This window comes from Pocillopora verrucosa, chromosome 5 (assembly GCF_036669915.1).
Source record: "Pocillopora verrucosa isolate sample1 chromosome 5, ASM3666991v2, whole genome shotgun sequence".
In the NCBI taxonomy this organism is placed as follows: Eukaryota; Metazoa; Cnidaria; class Anthozoa; order Scleractinia; family Pocilloporidae; genus Pocillopora; species Pocillopora verrucosa.
This window is the reverse complement of record NC_089316.1, coordinates 15,636,624-15,657,648: the sequence shown is the minus strand read 5'-3', so window position 1 is coordinate 15,657,648 and position 21,025 is coordinate 15,636,624. Positions and strand designations below refer to the sequence as shown.

The window sequence follows — 21,025 nt, the reverse complement described above, 5'->3', positions numbered from 1 at the left end:
TAGTAGTTAGCTTTCGGGTTTTTTGGAGATGAACCTGGTGTGTTAGAAATTTAATTTCTACAAAGTCGTTAATCGTCGTTAATTTTCTACAAAGTCGTAGTAGTCCTGAAAATTTTCGCATATTTTGAACTTTAGCGATCAGTCTGCTCCCTTAGCATTTTTTTGAAGAAAAAATTTACATTCCTTCCGAGAATCCTTTGTCATTCGCGTTAAGTACCTGTAGTTTTTTAATTGAACGTTATAATGATTTACACATCCAGATGTAGATGCTACTCAAGGGGAAGTGATCGAAGTTGTTTTTTCACTCATAAAAACTCTCATGCAAAAAATTTCTTAGCTAAGTTATTTAGAAAATAATCCTCGATAAACTCCTTTTTTTGTCTTTTTTTTTGAAGATGAATGTTAAAAATTTTTTTGGTGCAAAGTGCGTTTACTTTTCTCAATCCAAGGTTGTTTGTTGAATCTATTTTTGTGAGTAAATGCATATGATGTTTAAATAATAAACAAAAAATTAGATGGTTCCTTGTAGATTTGGAATTTCCTGTTTCGTGTCCAACACTAACGAGTGAGTGCAGTGAACGAGAAGACAAATTATCTACGCGCGCCCATCTATCGTGCTTCATGATTAAACGCCAGGGCACATCTGGAAGACAATAATGGTTAGAGTAGGAATAGTGGTAATTAGACCTAATAAATTATTAAATTCCCCATTATCCCCATAAACATCCTTGTTTACCATGAAGCTTATCCGCAATTAGAAGAATGCATATACCAAAGAAGGCCTAACTGTCAGTGTGTTAAAGACCTTGGAACCTAGAGAACATGTGAGGACATGTAAATCAACCATCACTAACGTAAGAAATTACCATAAGCTTGATCATGAAACTCAAACCATTTTCTTACTTAGATATAAAAGTAAATATGTTCATAATTAAACTCAGGGTCAGGAAACAAAGCAAAGAAAACTCGGAGAATCTCGCACAATCATCGATCAAGCTTGAACTTGTCGGGGAAAAGGAATTTAACTTATTTCTGATTAACGACCACCACCACCACCACGACCGTTGTGCATCATAGAATTGATAAATAATATGGGAAAATAATGACTCAAAGTTTTCTTCTGATATTAGTTAACCTTATCATTATTTTAACGCAACGTGGCTGAGATTAGGAATGCCCCACTTTATTTCATAATCCCTCTCAAGAAAAAAGAGCACTATTCACAGACACAATTTTTGATTACAGACAATATCGGAAACAAGGAAAACAGGTTGTCATAGCCCTCTTAGATATGTTTACAACAAGACCGGATGCGTCTGTTATAGACACGATATGCAAAAAGGCGGTCGTCAGATTCCAAGAGAATAAAGGGAGTTTTGAGTAGTTTAAGAACACTTGGTGGAGGGAGATATCCACACGCACAAATTTTTATAATATTGTTCTAAGGACTGATTTCGGTGTCTGATACATGTTAACATGTAAAGATAATTAATTATTCTTAAGAGACCCAATTCTCTACATCGAGCGAAGCGGATAACATTTATTTGCATCATTTGCTTTAATTTCCACATAGAACTAACAGCTGCAAGCTTTTTTCTTTAATTTGCTTTCCTAAAACGGTTGCGCTCATAAAAAACAGGTCGATTTTGGAAGCTTAATCCACTGATGAGAGGTGGTGATCAACTCAAAACTTATGCCATGCAAGCGGGGTAGAAACAGAAAACCGTAACCTCGAAGCAGGCACGGAATTTATTTTATTTTTCATGATCGTAGCCTAGAATGCATTATTAAATTATGAAAAAGGTGAGTCGCAGACGGCGAAGAAAGTTTTATCCTTCGATTCAAGGATGAGAACAACCTTATTTACATATCTCCTTTACTCTCTTTTGCTGATACAAAAAGAGTTAAGGTAACAGCAACTAGCAAAGACTAAGTCAGTAACCGACAACGATGGCTTGCCTTAATGAAAATTAGCATAAATTTCCTCTTTCCATGATCATCGGTCTAAATAACCAAAGACGATCATGTAAACTCGAATATGAAACTTTGAATTTTCAAGGACCTGTATAATGAAGAAAGCGAAAAAAGGTTTATAGAGGGAAATGAATATTTTTTTCATGACTTAGCGATCATGAAAAAAATCTGCGGATAGCTTTTATTAATGGCTTTTGCTCTGTCTTTCTTAAAATAATATAGTTCAGAGGAACATAACACACGAAAATGCTTTCTAGAAACCTTGTGTCTTCACAAAAGACAAGTGTTCATCGATGCTACCAATTTTTGTTCTCGTTTCATCGTTGTTTTTAGCGTTTTTGGGAGGGAGTCGGGGCTAGAGTTAATTATCTAGGGCCTTATATTACAAAAAATTAGGAATTTAAGATATAACAGCGGTAACAGCGGTAACAGCGGCATCAAAAAAACAAAACAAAACAATTAAAAGCATTAGTTAAACTTGTCTTTTCCTTAAGCATTTTATGTGTTAACCTTCTTCGAAATAGATGTCTCAGCTGAAATAACGAGGAAATCTCTGAGCGCGGAATTGAGACATGGAAAATTGTCCTAAATACCTATGTTCTCAGATAGGCAAAGCCGCCCTACGTGCCACACGGCATGATGGGCATGAATGAGTGAGTCAGATAGGCAAGAATCCGCAAATGAAGGTAGTATTAATTTTTCTCCATGTTCCCGTATTCTCCTCAGAGGGCTGGTTAAGTACAATAAAAGTAAAGTTATAAGGAGAAAAAACCACAGAACCGTTTCTTCATAAATTCCCGTTCTTGAGAAGACCGTAGAAAATGAAATGGAGGCAATGCATAATTCAAGGCACGAATAAAATTTAGTGAATGTTTTGCCGCCTTGATGTTCTACAAGCCTGCTGCTTAATGTTCTTACATGATTTTAAGAACCTCAATGCTGCAATGTTTCCGTGATGGCTAAAAGATTCCAAGGATTCTGTTATCGATTATAAAACGACGAATGTAATGCTATTTTTTGCGTGGCTTTGAGGAGTTATAAATGAGTGGTTTTCCTTTAGCGGAAGTAGTATCGCTTTGGCAGTCAGTGTTTAACTTCCCGAACTGATCATTTCATGAATGCTTGATTAAAAACCAGGCAAATCATAATTTATCCTTTGTTAAACGTAAGATGCAAGGTTCAAGATGAAGACTATAACACACACGATGCTTCGCAAAGTAAATCTTGCAAGTTTCACCACAATATTCTGTATTTCTAACATCTGCATTTCCTTGATTATTAATTCCATATGCACGTACTTACTTCGTTTCAAGGCGCCAATGAAACACATTTAACGAAAGATGAATCGTAATCGTTGGAAAATAAGTCCACATGAACTTTATTCGCCGGAACGGTCTGGTCCATACATAACTGCAAAAATAGCACGATTTGATTTATCGCTTGCTTAAATAAAGTATTTTCAACAGTTGACAGTTTAAGAGCGACCCTAAAGTTTTTAAGAGCGACGCTAAATGAGTTACCTGAAAAATGCGGACGCCTTAGCTGAGGCAAACCCCATGTCCTGAAAGCTGTCACAATTCTTTGCTAAAACATTTTCTTGAATTTATGCACAGTTCTTCGCCTCAGATATAAAATAAAAATGTAACGACTGCTTTAAGTTCTAAAGAGTTTTCAATTCCAGAAAAGAAACCATCCGTGCATTGAGACTACTACAATTGCAATTTAAACAACAGAGGCTTGAGGAATAGAAATGTGGATCGCACGATTTTTCCAATGTTTTATTTCTTTAATTATAATGAAGTTCTAAATTACTGAGCTATTTTTCAGAGGCATATCGCACCTAATGAGAACTTAAACAGTTTTAAGCGTAACTTGAAAATTCGAGAACCTTCCACCGAAGAATTAGGCAAGCTGAAAAAATATGAGATAATTTATTAATGAGGTCATTTGGTGTCTTATAGAAAGACATAAACAGCTTCTGGTATCTGCCTTGTCTGTCATCTTAAACAAAACATTTACTATGTTAATTAAAGGGGAAAATGTATTGTTTATTCTGGTAAAGTGCGCCTCAACTATGTTCTAAAACTCCTACAGAGTGCGTGAAGCCGGCTAAATGTTTCATCCTACACAAAATTAATTGTCGGGATGATTTACCATGCAGACGGAAAACGTGCTTTTTGTCTAACTTGTGGTGACGAACCCCTAGGAAGAAGAGCGCACGATTTTACATGAATAGGAACTTTTAAAATAATTTCGAGTCGTTTTTACGTGTTGATTTAACTTTGCATGAAACAAGACAGTGTACAATTCATTAAATGTGAGTAATATTAAAAGAACTGAAGCAAATTTCGAGAAACTGTGTATGACGAAAAAAAATTGACATTTTTGCGGCGCCTATAATTCATTTGAACTACACTGTCGACGACTCATTAAAAACTGCTCGACGGTCGAGCTAAAAAATATTTAGCTAATTAGAGAACTAACTTTCAAAACCACAAAAAAGTGCAACATTTCTTAAGGCGAAAAGAAAAAAAAAATACAGTTTTCCCTGGCAGTAAAAATCTACTCGGTCCCTACTTTTTTTAAAGAAGTTCCATACACTGTGAGTGGGACCCTTTTGATTGATGCAAATATAAGAGTGTTATTGTATGTTTAGAGCTTTTGTGTACAGCTTATGCAACAGAAAGCTTAACGTTTCTTGAGGCTGGCAATATTTCCTTGTCAAAGACATCCTTTCCGTATTAGTTTTCATTAGCGATCCTTTTTTGTCACACGGTGGAGTTTCTTTAGATAAACACCGGATTATTTGAGAACTTGAAGGAAATCTTCTTAAACAACGTTTAAAAGCTACTTTAGACCGAATATGGTGTTTCATAATGATAATTTGTCAACGTTACCGGCCGAAACTTACGCTTATTGCAAAATTTGAGATCGTGATCGTGGTAACTATTGTTTAATTAATGTCATGGTTCAGTGACATTGTAGAGAGAACAAGGAAGTTCTTTTCTAAAGTTAATCATCGTTTTGGCTTGAAACCAGGTCTTTCTATGGTAACCATAGCTACCATATTGTTATAAAAGAAAGCACTTTTACCTCGAAAGCAGTAAGGGACCAAAGAGCTTTGCATCTTGAGAGGTAAGAGTTGATGATATCGAAAACTTTGATGGGTTATTTGAGTAATACTTTCCCTGGAAAATCCATATTCTTTACGAAAAGGATATTTACCCGCGGCTCCTTTAATTCTACATACCAAAAGAAAAAGGTCGGCTTCATTCTCAAATAAGGATATGGTACGATTTTGAAAGCAAACTAACGTAGGGTTTTTTCAACGAAAGCAGATTATCAATACTCGGGGATTACTAACTGAACCTATCTTCTATGCAACACGAAAGCTCTGGTAAACAATATGTTGCTCGGTTTACCACAAAAATTACCAAAAGGTCGCTGAAGTTTCAACTCCGTCCAAAATGTTTGATGTATTAGAAAGGATTATTCATTGGAAACTTTATGTTTGAATCTCTCTTGCCCTTTTGGTTATTGGACTTAGCAGATAAACAAAGGGTTTCAACAATTATCGGGATTTTTGTTTTATATAAGATGAGGATAAGCAGCAGCTTGTAAATGTTAATTAGCCAACTTGTCAAAAATCGTATTTTTTTCCTCGCTCAATAAGAATATATTATTTCTTCTGAGTTTTTGTCGAGGTCGAGTCGTCGTCACTTCACATCTAAAACCAACATTTCTGAATGGACATTCGTTTTTCTATGGGTAGTTTAAGAACACCTAGTGGAGGTAAATATCCGTGCGCTAAAACTCTCTCAGACAATTTTTAGGAGCAAAGTTTGATGAAAATAACACGTCTGCGTATTTTAACTCCAAACACTGACAAATGAAAGTGGACTTAAACGGGAACATGACTTTTCTTTCTATTATATGTCTATTATTAGAAAACGTGCCATACGACAAATATTAAAAGCATGATAAGTTTTCCAAGGTGTTTATCTTTCGATAGGAATGAATTAAAAAATATGCTGGATAAATATGCCGAAAATATTCTTCATCTGTCAAATTTAAATAAAAAGTCCGAGAGAACTTAACGTCTAAATATCTGCTTTTCCTGGGGGTTTTTTGCCGTCAATTAGACGTTCTAAAGAAATAGATCGAAATTTTTACAATGTTGTTCTAAGGACTCATTTCAATGTCTAATAAGTATGTTAACTTGTAAAGATATTCCTGTGAGACCCACTTCTCTCCATCGAGGGAAGCGGGTAACATCTATCTGCGACATTTCTATTACTTTCCACATAGACTTGATAGCTCCAAGAATTTTGAATTGTTTTTTATGTTTTGATTGACTTTCATAGTATGGTTTCTTTCATAAAAAGAGGCCAATTTTGGAAGCTTAATCCACTGCTAGGAGCTTATGATCAACTTAATACTTGCGCCATACGCGTGGGGTAGAAACGGAAAACCGTTACTTTGAAGCAGGCATGGAGTTTGTTTAATTTTTATGTTCATAGCCTGGAATGCATTATTGACTAACTTGACTTTTGGAAAAGGTGGGTCGCAGACGGCGAATCATTTTTTATCCTTCGATTCACTTATGAGTACAACCTTATTTATATGTCTCCTTTATTTCTTTTGCTGATACAAAAAGAGTTAAAGTTACAACAACTAGCAAAGACGAAGTCAAAAATCCACATTCAGCATCCAGCCATGATTTGAATTCATATTTGAAAAATGAAAGGGTATTTAGTAAAAATTTTTAATTGTTTCTTATTCATAAAATTGTATATTAGATGCAAAACGACAAAAAACTTCGGTAAATTCGAAAGACTTCATTGAAAATGGTTACATTCCCATCCCTCCTCTCTCAATAACATGCACGTATTACACTATGTTATATTCTTTTTCCCTGTGATTTATTAGGCGGGAATTTGATCTCTCTGCATCGTACGGAAGCACATTTTTATCGCACTTAACCATCTGAGAGAAATTATTTTTACAAGAGAACAGTGCTGAAATATGGTAAAGAATAGTTACATTGTTTTGTTGCATATTCGTCCATAAACATAGCTTATCTATTAAAAATTAAAATTTGGTATTGTGCAAGTCTAAGAGAAAGTTATTAGCACAGACATATTGAATGATTAGTTTTAAGGTACTCACCTCAGGAGCAGGCGGCATCTGTCGACCGTTAAATTGCCGATTATTTGGATATTTCTGGTTTGAGAAATATCGTGTTTGACATTTTTAAAGTTTACTATTTCTTTGAAAAAGTCGAATTTTCTAATGTATACTGAATTTATTGATAGAAATATCTTAAACCCATAGATGAATCTTCTGCGTGATGCCAGACAAAGATGGCTTGTCTCAATGGAAATTAGCATAAATTTCCTCTTCCTATGATAATCGGTCTCAATAACCAAAGGCGATCGTGTAAACTCAAGTAAGAAAAATCTGAATTTTCAAGGACCTGTAAAATTAAGAAAGAGAAAAAAGGTTTATCAAGAAAAATGAATTTTTTTTATGACTTATCGATCATGAAATAGAAAAGGAACTTGAGAAAAATTTGCGGATAGCTTTAATTAATGGCTTTTGTTCTATCTCCCCTAAAACAATATCGCTCAGGAGAAACAAAACACACGAAAATGCTCTCTACAAACCTTGTGTCTTCACAGAAGACAAGTGATGCTCGATGATTCCAATTTTTGTTCTTGAATCTCCCTTTTTTACCGTTTTTGGGAGGGAGATGGCCAGAGCTATTTATCTAGGACCCATATTATACATAAAGTTGGGAATTTAAAATATAGCAGCGGTAACAACGACATGAACAAAAACAATAAAAAAACTTTACTCAAATTTGTCTTGTCCCAAGCATTTTATGTGTTAACCTCCTTTATCTCAGCTGAAATCACGAGGAAATTTCTGAGCGCGGAATTGAGACGTAGAAAATTATCCTAAATACCTATGTTCTCAGATAGGCAAAAATCCGCAAATGAAGGCAGTGTTAATTTTTCTCCGTTTTCCCGTAATCTCCTCGGAAGGCTCGTTAAGTTACGCGGAACCTGCAATTTCTCTTTTTTTTTATTTATTTTGTTACAAGACAGCACACCAAAAGTAGAGTTATAAGGAAAAAAAGGATTTAGCAACCGTTTCCTTATAGACTCCTGTCCTTAAGAAGACCGTAGAAAATGAAATAGAGGCAACGCATAATTCAAGGTACGAATAAAATTTATTGGATGTCTTACCACCTTGAAGTTATACGAGCCTGCTGCTTAATGTTCCTATATGATTTTAAAAACCTAAATGCTGTACGGCTAAAAGATTCCAAGGATTCTGTTATCGATTATAAAACGACGATGTAATGCCAGTTTCTGAGTGGCCTTGAGTTGTTTTCCTTCAACGGAAGCAGTATTGTATGGTAGTCAGCGTTTAACTTCCCGAACTAATTATTTCATGAATGCTTGAGTAAAAACCAGGAAAATCATAATTTACCCTTCGTTAAGTGTAAGATGAAAAGTTCAGGATGAAGACTATAACACACACGATGCTTCGTAAAGTAAATCTTGCAAGTTTCACCACAATATTCTGTATTTCTATCATCTGCATCTCCTTGATTGCTAGTTCCATATTCTACATATTCACCTACTTACTTCGTTTCAAGGCGCCAGTGAATCACATTTAACGAAAGATGAATCGTAATCGATGGAAAATAAGTCTACATGAACTTCAGTCGAACAGTTTGGTCTAGTCGTAATTGCAAAAAATAGCACGATTTAATTTATCGCCTGCCTAAATAAAATATTCTCGATATCGTTGGAAACACGAATGAGACCAGACGACCGTTAAATGACAACTATCAGATAACAATTTGAATAGTAAACAGGGCCTTAAGAGCGGCGCTAAATAAGTTCCCTGAAAAATGCAAGCCTCTTAACTTAGGGTTAACCCTAAGGCAAAACCCCATGTCTTGAAAGCTGTCTTTGAAACAATTTCACTATTCTTTACTGAAACGTTTTCTTAAATTTATGTACAGTTCTTCGCCTCAGATACAAAACAAATATGTAGCGACTGTTGAAAAATGTTCGTCCGTACATAAGTTCTAAAGATTGTTTGACAGTTTTCAATTTCAGAAATTAAACCATTCGTGCATCGAGACTAATACAATTGAAATTTAAACAATAGAGACTTGAGGACTAGAAATGTGGATCACACAATTTTTCCAACGTTTTATTTCTTTAATTAAATTGAAGATCGAAATTATTGAGCTATTTTTCCGTGGCATATCACATCTAATAAGAACTTAAACAATTATAAGCGTAACTTGAAAATTCGAGCAAATTCCACCGAAGAATTAGGCAAGCTGGAAAAATATATGAGATAATTTATTAAAGACGTCATTTTGTGGCTCATAAAAAGACATAAATAGCTTCTGTTATCTGCCTTGTCTGTCATCTCGAACAAAACATTTACTATGTTAAATAATAGGGGAGAAATTAATTGTTAATTCTGTTAAAAGTGCGCCTAGAAAAAATGTTTTAAAACTCCCACAGAGTGCGTGAAGCTGGCTAAATGTTTCATCGTGCAGAAATTTTCGGGATGATTTTATCATACCGGGACGCAAAACGTTGTGCTTCTTGTCTAACTTGTAGTGACGAAGCCCTGGGAAAAAGATCGAACGATTTTACAAGAGTAGAATCTTTTGAAATAATTTCGAATCATTATCACGAGTTGATTTAAGGTTTCTTGAGACAAGACAGTGGAAAATTCAATGAACTATTAGTAATGCGAAAAGGACGTAAGCAAATTTCAAGACAGTGTGTATGACGAAAAAAATAAAGTCATATTTGCAGCGCCATTATTTTATTTGAACTACACTGTCGATGACTCATTAAAAACCGTCATGCTAAAAAATATTTAGCAACAGCTTTTAAGTATTTGGCATATCAGCGTAAATTTACATCGCATTTTGTTTAATCTTTTTGTCCTCATTGTCAACTTGAATTTGTATTGTAGCTCTTAAGCCCTTGAGGTTCGAGCAAATCGTTTGTATCGCGTGTGTTTGACTTCCGTGAATTATGGTCATTGTGGCTTTCGCGCAAGATGGAGCTGTGTAAATATTCACCGTAAATTCCAACACGAATCGTCAGTATTTTCTCAAAGACTTCCTCAAGGCCAGAGCAAGTTTTCAAAGTAAAATCGCGCGACAGTTTGATGAAAGTCCTTTCTTAATTAGAGAACTAACTTTCAAAACCACAAACATGTGCAAATTTTTTTTCTCGCTTAGTAAGAATATATCATCTCTTCTGAAGTTCTTGTCGAGGTCGAGTCGTCATCACTTCACATCTAGAACCGAAATTTCTGAATGGAGATTTTTAATCCTTGTACATTTGTTCTTCTATGGGCAGTTTAAGAACATCTAATGGAGGGAGATATCTGCACGCTAAAAAGCTTCGTATTAAGGTTTATTATCACCTGTTTCAGTTGATTTAGGGAGCGAAGTTTGATGAGAATAATATATCTGCGTATTTTAACTCCAAAAACTGACAAATTAAGGCGAGCTTGAAACGGGAACATGACTTTTCTGTTAATTAAATGTCTATTGTTACCAAAGTTGCTAGACGTCAAATATTAAAAATACAATTAAATTTTGCAGGGTATTTATCTTTTAGTAGGAATGAATGAAAAATGTGCTAAACAAATATGCTGAAAAATATGCTTGATCTTTTAAATTTTGAAAATTCTTTTTATCAAAAAGTTTAAAAGAAATTAACGTCTCAGTATCTGCTTTTCCTGGGGTTTTTCGCTGTCAATTAGACCTTCAAAAAATTGATCGAAATTTTTACAACGTTGTTCTGGGGACTAATTTCACTGTCTGATACGTACGTTAACATTTAAAGATATTCCTAGGAGATCTAACTCTCTCCATCGAGCGAAGCGGATAACACCCAATTGCGTCATTTGCATTAATGTCCACATAGAACCGACAGCTATAGGCCTTTTTTTAAAATTTATTTTCATAATACGGTTTCGTTCATAACGACAGGTCGATTTGGGAAGCTTAATCCACTGCTGGGAGCTGGCGATCAACTTAAAACTTGTGCCATACGCGCGTGATAGAAACAGAAAACCGTTACCTTGAAGAAGGCATGGAATTTATTTCATTTTTCATGTTCATCGCCTGGAATGCATTATTGACTAACTTCACTTTTGGAAAAGGTGAGTCGCAGACGGCGAATCATTTTTTATCCTTCGATTCACTTATGAGTGCAACCTTATTTATATATCTCCTTTATTCTCTTTTACTAATACAAAAAGACTTAAAGTTACAACAATTAGCGAAGACTAAGTCAAAAACCGACATTGAACATCCACCCAAGATTGGAACTCGTTTTTTAAAAATAGGTATTTAACAATAATGTTTTATCGTTTCTTTATTCAGAAAATTGGATATGAGATGCAAAACGACAAAAAACTTTGGCAAATACAAATTACTTCGTTTACAAGAGAACAGTGCTGACATATGTTAAAGAATGCCTACAATGTTTTGTTGTATATTCTTCCATGAACATAGCTTATCTATCAAAAGCTAAAATCGAATATTGTGCAAGTCTCAGAGAAAGTACAGGTCAGCAAAAATATATTTAAGGATTAGTTTAAAGGCACTCACCTCAAAAACAGGTGGCATGACTACCGTTAAATTGTTGGTACTTTCAATATTTTTTGTTTGAGAAATATAGTGTTTGACTTTCTTCATTTAAATTTACTATTTTACAGGAAAAAGTCAAATTTCCCAATGTATACTGAATTTATCGATAGAAACATCTTGAACCCGTATATGAATCTCCTGCGTGATGCCTGACAACGATAGCCTGTCTTAATGAAAATTAGCATAAATTTCCTCTTCTGTGATAATCGATCTAAATAACCAAAGGCGATCGTTTAAACTCGGGTAAGAAACTCTGAATTTCAAGGACCTGTGTAATGAAGAAAGTGAAAAGGTTTATAAAGAAAAATGATTTTTTTTCATGACTTATCGATCATGAATTAGAGGAGGAACTTGAGAAAAATTTGCGGATAGCTTTTTTAAACGGCTTTTGTTCTATCTCCGCTAAAATAATATCGTTCAGGGGAAACAAGAAGACACGAAATGCTCTATAAACATCCTTTCTTTACAAGTGATGGTCGCTACTGCTAATTTTTGTTTTTGTTTTTGTTTTTAAACTTTGGGAGGGAGGGAGGGAGGGCAGGGGTTAATTACCTTGTGCCCTATTACACAAAATATTCAAAATTATGATAAATTACAGCTAAAGTAAAAGATTGACGGATCGTGTTCTTAACGGATTTTGTCCTATCTCCCCTAAAATAATATCGCTCCGAAAAATAGAGAGACTGAACCCTCTCTCTAAAAGCCTTGTGTCTTCACAAAAGAAAAGTGATGATCGCTGCTACCAATTTTTGTTTTCGTTTCTCTTTTGTTATGAAAGTTTTTCTCAGTGGGGAAGGGGGCAGGGTGTAATTACCTAGTGCCTTATTATACAAAATATTCCAAAATTTTGATATAACAGTGGGCACAGCTTGATCAAAAAACAATTATAAACTTTATTCAAATTTTTCTTTTACGCAAGCATTTTATGTGTTAACCTACTTTATCGAAATAGAAGTCTCCGCTGAAATCATGTGGAAATCTCTGATCGCGGAGTTGAAACTTGGAAAATTGTCCTAAGTACTTATATTCACAGAAAGACAAAAGTCAGCAAATGAAGGTAGTATCAATTTTTCTCCATTTTCCCGTAGTAATGGTTTAATTGAGATACAGTTCTTTGTTTACCAAGCGTGTTATTTTGCACGCTTAATAACTGGAATCGTGAGTTCATTTCTGTATGAAAAGAAAAAATTGTTTTTGTTATATTTTGATTGCTTTATTTCAGAGCGAGATCGCACAATGCTGTTTCCAGATTACTTCTTCTTTGCTAAAAGACGTTTGATGAACCATAAAATCGAAACCAAATACGTCAAAGACTTGGATCACTGTGAGCTTTTTTGCTACATGAACGACAACTGCGTCAGTGCTAACTTCAAAAAAGAGCCAGAGACTAGAGGAATCGGTTATATCTGTGAACTGAATAACGCCACTCATCTTGAAAATGATACTGACCTGATAACTAATGCTGATTTTTATTATCGAGGCTCAAAGGTAAAATATAAGGTATAATTCAAATTCAGCAACTCGGTGATGAATCGTGGAAAACAACCGACGTTTAACAAAACTTAAGTTCGTTCATTCATGTATCAATTATTCAATACATCGATCTTCCTTCTTTATTATTTTTTTCTTTTTTCTTTTCAGAACGCGTGCGGTAAAAGCCCACTTTGTCAAAATAATGCAACTTGTCAATCCGGTTTCACAATCAAGGGATATCGATGCTCGTGCTCTCCTGGATTCGAAGGAGAACATTGCGAAAAAGGTTAATTACAGAATAGACCAATAAGAACACAATATATCCTGGAGTATTTAAACCGCCATATTTATATATCACGTTTGGCCTTGGAGTGCGTATTACAACGGAATGCTACTAAGGCCGATCTCTAACGGCTGATATCCAACTACAGTTTGGAATGGTGGCCAGAGAGAGATTCCGTTGCAGTGGAAGTTTTGGTTTAGTTTAAATTAACAATTCATTTATCACAATGATAGCTAACGTAATGCTTTTTCATCTTATAAAAGTTAAAAATGAATGTGTTATCCGACTCGTGGAACCACTTCCGTTGTAGAATTTTTCTTTTCTTTCCCATTTTTATAGATATTGATGAATGTCAAAAAAATACTCACGATTGTCACCTGAAGGCTACTTGTCAAAACGTTAATGGATCCTTTGTGTGCACCTGTTTATTTGGATTTAACGGAGATGGACGGAGCTGCACAGGTAATTGGCTCGCTGTGACTTTGAGAAATGTTAGTTTGCTTTCGTCTGTTTGTTTTTTTAATTTGCACGTTCCTTCTTAGTCGGCTGATTTGTTTGTTTTGATAAAGTAGTTACCCTTGCCTTAATATTTTTGACCAATGATACAAAATGAAAATTCTTGATCCCACTTGAAAGTAAAAACAAAATGCTGAACATTTTCGTTGATCAGCTTCAGATCTATAGTAAATAGCGACCAACAACTCTCTAACGACAACTATCGCACTCAATGTTCAAAATATAGATTTGATTTTTGATTTTTTTTGTATCATATTTGTAGACTTGATGTGCATCGTTTTTGTCCTCCAGGAGAGAAAAAAATCATCCCATTATTTTTTCTTGATGATGCATAATTTTTCTTATAAATAGAATCATTATGAGGTTATGTCTCGAAAGGATTGAAAACAATCAAACAGAATAATTTGATTGGTTAAAATCGATGTTGACCGCGGTTAAGATTTCCCATTCGGACCTATTAAGGTAATTCCTCAGAAAAAAAAAGTTATCCGAAAACTTTTTAATTTAAAAATAATTATAATAAAATATAATTACGAAGAAAGGTCACCCTGCTTGTTTGAGAGAAATGACGGGCCAAACTTACCCCACTTCTGCCTCTACGACCTCTACTAATGCATTTTCACGCGCCTCATTTCACGGTACATTTTTTGATAGCTGGAGAATAGTTTTTAAAGTAAAAATTCAAAAAAAATTGACTGGTACAAAGTCTCGAGCATAGGGAAGATTTTGGTGAATAATTTGTGAAAAAAATCACGTAATTTTAATCGACGTCGACTCGAAACGTTCCTCTAGTCGTTGTTTTCCAAGTCATAATTTTCATCATCAAAAAACGGGCTTTGTGCATGCTTTTAGCCATATCTTTTTTTGCCTTCGATTATTTTTTTAATTTATCCAATATAAAGGGGATAAAATTTGTACACCAAAATTATGCAATGAAAAATAGAGGTCACCATGCTCAAGAGCTGAAGAGCATCGTAACTCTTTGCTTGGTCTATTTATTGAAAAACAACACCGTGTTCTCGGAATTCAAGCGCGCTTGTTCGCCCGATTACGTGATTTTTATGCGCAGTACAGGATGCCCAGTGAAATACTGAGGAATCACAAGATTCAGTTGTTTTGTTCATTTCAATAGTAATTAATGGAAGAATATTTTCCCAAAATTAGGAAGCGGGCAAAGAGAATAAGGGAAACATAAGCAAATTTTAATCTAGCCGACGAAGCTACGAGCAAAGTATGAAGTCTGAATCGAAGACTTTTGTACGTAGAAATCCAACAACACTTAATTCAATACTAAGAGTGACTTAAACGGTAGGAAAAGATTTTGTCAGTCGCTGGAAAAGGCTCGAGCAAAACTGTACCAACCAGCAAAAATTTACAAGGCACGATGAGCAGTTCAAATTCCTTAGTTCTCAATCACGTTTTAGGGCTGTTAAATCGGGCAAGGTTTCGTCAATTTAAAAAACCGATAAATTACAGTGAAATTCATTTTCAACTTTCGTGGTGTCGTATATTTCAAACGCTTTCGGTATTTTCTGTCCAATTTACAATATTTCAAAGCTGAAGCTTTGATTGGCTATGTGTTGTCAGACACGCGATTTGATCAGCTATTAGGAAACACTATCCTCCAGAGCGTGTATTGAGAAACAGATAACAGATAAGTTATTAATAAACAAGATTTACCTTCTTCTGTACTTCCGCCTCTGGGAAATTTTGAACGACACTGTCTGTTACAAATACGATTTTTTTCTGTGCTTTAAGCAGCCATAATCCGACAAAATCTTGACAAGCGACTCTGGATTGAGAACAGTCAACGCTTTGCCATTCATTTATTAACCTGACACAGCTGATTGGTGATATCAAACACATGTAAAAAATTATCGTCATATTAAGCGCGTGCTATTACGAATTTTCTTAGGGCGAGAAATCCTTCTAAAACACCTTTATAATATATATAAAACATCGCGTTAACCGAAATTCAACTTTTTAGCCGATCCGTGCCATAATTACAGAAACCTGAGCGAGGCTGACAGAAAGAGCACTTACAGCACACCCAACGGTCAAGGAAAATGTGACGACGAATCCTCATCCATAATATCCGGGGAATGGTATCGTTTTGTGGGAGATGCAGGAACAAAAATGCCAACCCAGTGCGTACCGGGTTATAGATGTGGTGCGGACTTCTCAGGCTGGCTAAAAGGTGGTCACCCCACACTGGCAAATGGTGAGGTTTCTTCAGAGGTCTGCTTTAGCAGAGGTGGAGATTGTTGCAAGAAATCACACAACATTAAAGTGAAAGACTGCGGATCCTACTTTATTTACAAACTGAAAAAGCCACTTACTTGTCCTCTGCGCCACTGTGGCACAGACTAAATGCTATAAGCAAGTTATTCTGCAAAATGAAAGGATTCACAAATCGATTTATTGGCACGCACATGTACATCAATGATAACAAGGACTTAAAATATTTCATATGATCCACTTTTTATGATTAGTGTTAAACAGTGAGTAGTTTCAACACAAGAGTACCTTTGGACTGCTTAGTTTGATCTTCCAGGTAAGAGTGCTCCTGAGAAGTTGTGACTGCAAGTAATCAGTAATAGTGACTGACGTTTCTATAACCTTAGCGGAAATCATCATCAGAGTCGACTGAACAATAGTTGTTTATCCGAGTAATAGAACAGACACCCCCCCCCCCCCGTCCCCCAGCTAATGTCAACAGCTATAGGCATTAGTAAGCTTCCAAATAATCATAATATCTCTATCTATTCCAATCGAAGTGCTTCACTATGTAAGTTTTAAGCACTCTTGATGTTTAATCAGGTCGTTAGAAACTAAAGCAGCTTAGGCGTGTTGTGAATAGAGACTGTAAATAATTTCTAGAATTGCATAATTGTTAGTCACTGTTACATTGATACTCAAACTTTCTGATGACGTAGTATGGAAAACTAGAACATTCTATTAGGCTGTGTAATTATGATGTATTTCTACCACAATAGTTGTGTTGTAAGCTTCGAATTCCGGAATGTTTTGAAGTACTGACTGTAAATATATGAAAATCATGTATGCGCACTATGGTGAAGAAACAAATATAAGAGATCCTCGCAGTTATGAACACTACTAAACTAGTACTTGAAATAAGACCTGAAAAAAATTCAGGCCCGTGCGGGATTTGAACCCATGACCCCTGCGATGCCGGCGCAGCGCTCTACCACCAACTGAGCCAACAGGCCAACTGGAAGCTGGTCATTATGTTGGATCTCTTATATTCGTTTCTTCACCATAGTGCACATATATGATTTTCATATATTTGCAGTCATTATTCACCACTTGGAAGGTTTATTCGGATCCAACATAATAATCAGTATCTAGTTGGCTTGATAGCTCAGTTGTTAGAGTTCTGCACCGGTATCGTAAAGATCACAGGTTCAAATCCCGTAAGGGCCTGATTTTTTTTCAGGTTTATGTCAACTACTAGTTCAGTAGTGTTCATAGCTGAGAGGGTCGCTTATATTCGTTTTGAAATGCGTTGTGAATGTATATAAGGACTCATGAATAAAGGGGTAAGTTTCTAAAGAAACTGTGGTGCTGCGTCAGTGGGAGAGTATAGCAGGTAATTTAGTGTTAACAACTGGGTTGAAAACGTAAATTAGCCACCGTAAAGGGTAAAAAAGCTGACGTTTCGAGCGTTAGCCCTTCGTCGGAGCGATTGCTATTACAAGTTGTTTAATAAAATAGTTTAAAATTGTAGGAGTATAGTATTCCTTATTTTGATTAAATCATACCTTTACAGGTGAATCTTGTAGAAAAACGTGTTGCTAGTAGAAAATGCTGTATATGCTAGTAACTCTTCTACAAGCCATTCCAGCGAAAAACTAAACAACACCAGAAAGAGGCCCGGAATGACGACCAGTTAAAACCTAATTTAATAACCTTTTCAGGCTTATTTGCGTGTATGCAACCGGTAACAGAGAAGGTGTAATCTGTTACTCTGGTTGTTTTAGTTATAACTGACAATGAGCCTAAGACAAATAGCACGTCTAAGTAATCAGAGGTTTACTTCTCTTTGCTGTAATTTGGAAAATCTAAATTGACTTTCCCAAAGCCTAAACCTTCTTATCGCCTGCTATTCAAATTCTCTACATGTAAAAAGTTTAAGGTTACATGAGAAGAAAATGAATTATCACTTTCCAGATGTCAGTAAACAAAACCGATTCCACTTTATCTTTTTGTTGTCGTTAAAGGTACTATCGCTAGTGTTGTTGAAGTGCAAAGTTCATCGTATTCCTTCAAGTGAATAATCGATAATCTTCGGAAGGGTTTCCGAACTTTAGGAAGAGAGAGGTTGATTTGTTGAGATATCTCTTTCCTTTAGAGAGACATAAATCTGGTACCTTTTAAATATATTAATATTTTCTTGGTTTGATTGGACTCTCGACTCTTTAAATGAACTTTCCTCTAAAATTTATGACGAAGAATTTCTGAGAGAAACAGGTTCGTTGATCAATTCTCCCTTTAGTCAATTATTTGATAGAAAAGATATTTTCAAGAAATCCTACAGAACTGGTATCTCTGATACAATCGACCCGTCATCCACTATCCCGGGCAGTAATAAACTATCAGACTTAAAAAACGCTAAAAACATTTATTCTTAAAAGCAATAATTACAATTATTTTAAAAATTAATACTTAAATTTGTATCCGATCCTTGTTATGAAGCAGAGGGACGACAAAAGAAATGCCATTGACGACACACCACAAATGGTTCAGTGTTCTGTGTCACACAACTCTCTAAGGGATGGTACCGTTTCGTGACAGCTGTAGGAACTAGAACTCCAACAACCTGCGATGATAGTTATAAATGTGATAAAGCCAACCCAGGATGGTTAACCTTTTGACTCCCGGAGGCGATTAACCTGTTACTCCTCCCAACAAAATCCATTCATTATCCAGCTAATGAGAATACCCAAACTTATCAGGAAGAGGTTGTTTACCTGATCTAACATCAAACTCTCTGAGCACCTTAAAGGGAGAACCAACAATCAGATCTTGGAGGTTAAAGGGTTAACTTGTGCTACTCCCGCAATGGAAGATGGGGAATTTAACAGGAAGATCTACTTTAAACATAAACGTATAGGCTGTTGCTACCGATCAGTTCAGATTTAAGTAGAAAACTCTGGATCCTACCATTTATACTAACTTTTCCTCCCACCAATTTGTGACCTGCGCCACTGTGATACAGACTGACGTTGGGGAAAATAACCCCACGTAAAAAGGGCATTAATGAACCGCTATCTACGTAGACACCTATCACAAATTTAACAAATTTTATTTCTCATCATAATAACTACTTCCATTGTTTTAACTCTAATTGTAATTGTAAATTGCTGACCCAGGCGAGATAACCAGTCTGGCTGAATGGTAACCATCCTATAAGTCCTAAGGATTGGTCCGCTTTGGCACAACTAAAGTACTTTACCAGTGTTACTATAAGATTTCTGAAAAAAATTATGATATCAGCTATATATACAAAATTGTTTTGAACAAGCTGTGAATTGTGCTTGGGTGGTCCAGATTAAATTTGAAGAAAATAACTGCACGTAATGAGAGGATTCATATATAAATGCGTGCAGGTAGATGTGCATCCTCCCCTCAGTCCTCTCCTCATTAACATCTTCTTTGAAAGTCAAATATTTTTCTAGGTTCAAATTAGCAGTTCGAGCGCACAGGGACGAATTAGACTTAGAACATAGCAGCCCATTGAACATGGCACGTTACCTAATTTAAATAGCGCTTTGATTCATACGACCCTCTTACAATATAAAAAGAAAAGTAACACAAATCTTTAAATAATTTACCGGCGTTACTTTTATGTTGCCTTATCTATTATCATCTCGAATCTCGGGAAGAGCCAAAATCATTTCACCTAGGTTTCTTGCGCTCTTGGTTATCTGCTTGTGTAGAGTGCGTGACATGTTTTGTTGAGTTCATGAACCACAAAGGGTGTCGGGAAGAAAAAAGAGAAAAAGCATGTGCTCGGAGTTTTCGAATAAATACAACCTTGTGTTTAATTAATCTGGTGATTTGAGTGTGTAACATTTGCAGGTTCTCATAGCTTCTAAAACCGTAGAATATTTCTTTGTTTGAAAATGTAAATTTCCACCACTGACCGTTATGAATTTGACAGCGAAAGTGAAAGGCTTGAACAAATCAAATATTTCGTATTTGATTAACACAGTTATGGCTGAGTTTAAATGTTTACGTAATTCAAGTTACCTAGGGCTCGTTTACACTTGAAATTTTAAGGGAGCCATTGATCTTCTGTTCTTTAGCCAGCGGTTACAACAAAGTTAAGCTGCTGTGCTGCAGGGACTGCATTTCAAGCTATCAAAAGTGAGCCAAACGTTTCATTCAAACGCAGAAAGCTTTGGACAAAGTCAAGGAGGCTTAACAGCTAACAAAGAGAACACATTTACTTACTTCAAGTAACACACTTGTATGAATAAAGACTGCTATTGATTCTCTTACTAAAACAGGTGCCGAAATAATAGTTCGTATGAAAGACCAGATCTTTGTTTGTGAAAGATAACTTTCTCCTAAGCTTAAAGAAATAAAAAAAAAAGGTGAAGTAGCTGACGCCTGCAAGGTATTTCACCAGCTTAATTTGGATTGAGAGGGAAGCAAAGGGGGTTAATAATCTCGAACTAATGAAGGTTGATAAAGTTATCAGAATTTGAAAATAAAGTATATAAATAGGAATTATGTGTCCACAAATAAAATGACTTTCTCTTCCTAGTAACAGAGCATCAACAAAAGCACGGAACTTTTTCTCTATTTAAACTTGCCGTGCGGAGAACAAGCTTTGAACCTGTTCCTTTTTCAGACACCTCATTAATTACTTCAAGCTACATAATAATAATAATAATAATAACCTTTATTTATTACCTTTGGCGATAGGAATTACGGTAATATTACAATAAAAATTCAAAACACTACATAATATATATACATATCAAATCAAATTAAGTTTAGCTCCTCTAGGAACAAATGATTGTTTGTGCCTAACAGTG

General features: G+C 35.4%; 1 protein-coding gene and 1 non-coding gene across 2 annotated transcripts in view; one reads left to right on the top strand and one right to left on the bottom strand.

Annotated features, from left to right (window-relative positions):
• The first annotated feature begins 5,039 nt into the window (after positions 1 to 5,039).
• The window catches only part of LOC131799832 (uromodulin-like), a 36,929-nt gene continuing 20,943 nt past the window's right edge, over positions 5,040 to 21,025 (top strand). The window contains exons 1-4 of the mRNA XM_066166420.1: positions 5,040 to 5,109; positions 11,024 to 11,196; positions 12,909 to 13,174; positions 13,328 to 13,445. Of these exons, the coding sequence (XP_066022517.1) occupies positions 11,127 to 11,196; positions 12,909 to 13,174; positions 13,328 to 13,445 (454 nt within the window). The 5' untranslated portion in view covers positions 5,040 to 5,109; positions 11,024 to 11,126. The remainder of the gene's footprint in view (positions 5,110 to 11,023; positions 11,197 to 12,908; positions 13,175 to 13,327; positions 13,446 to 21,025) is intronic.
• Positions 17,113 to 17,188, bottom strand: Trnaa-ggc (transfer RNA alanine (anticodon GGC)). Its single transcript has one exon. It is a non-coding gene; the product is annotated as a tRNA-Ala (tRNA).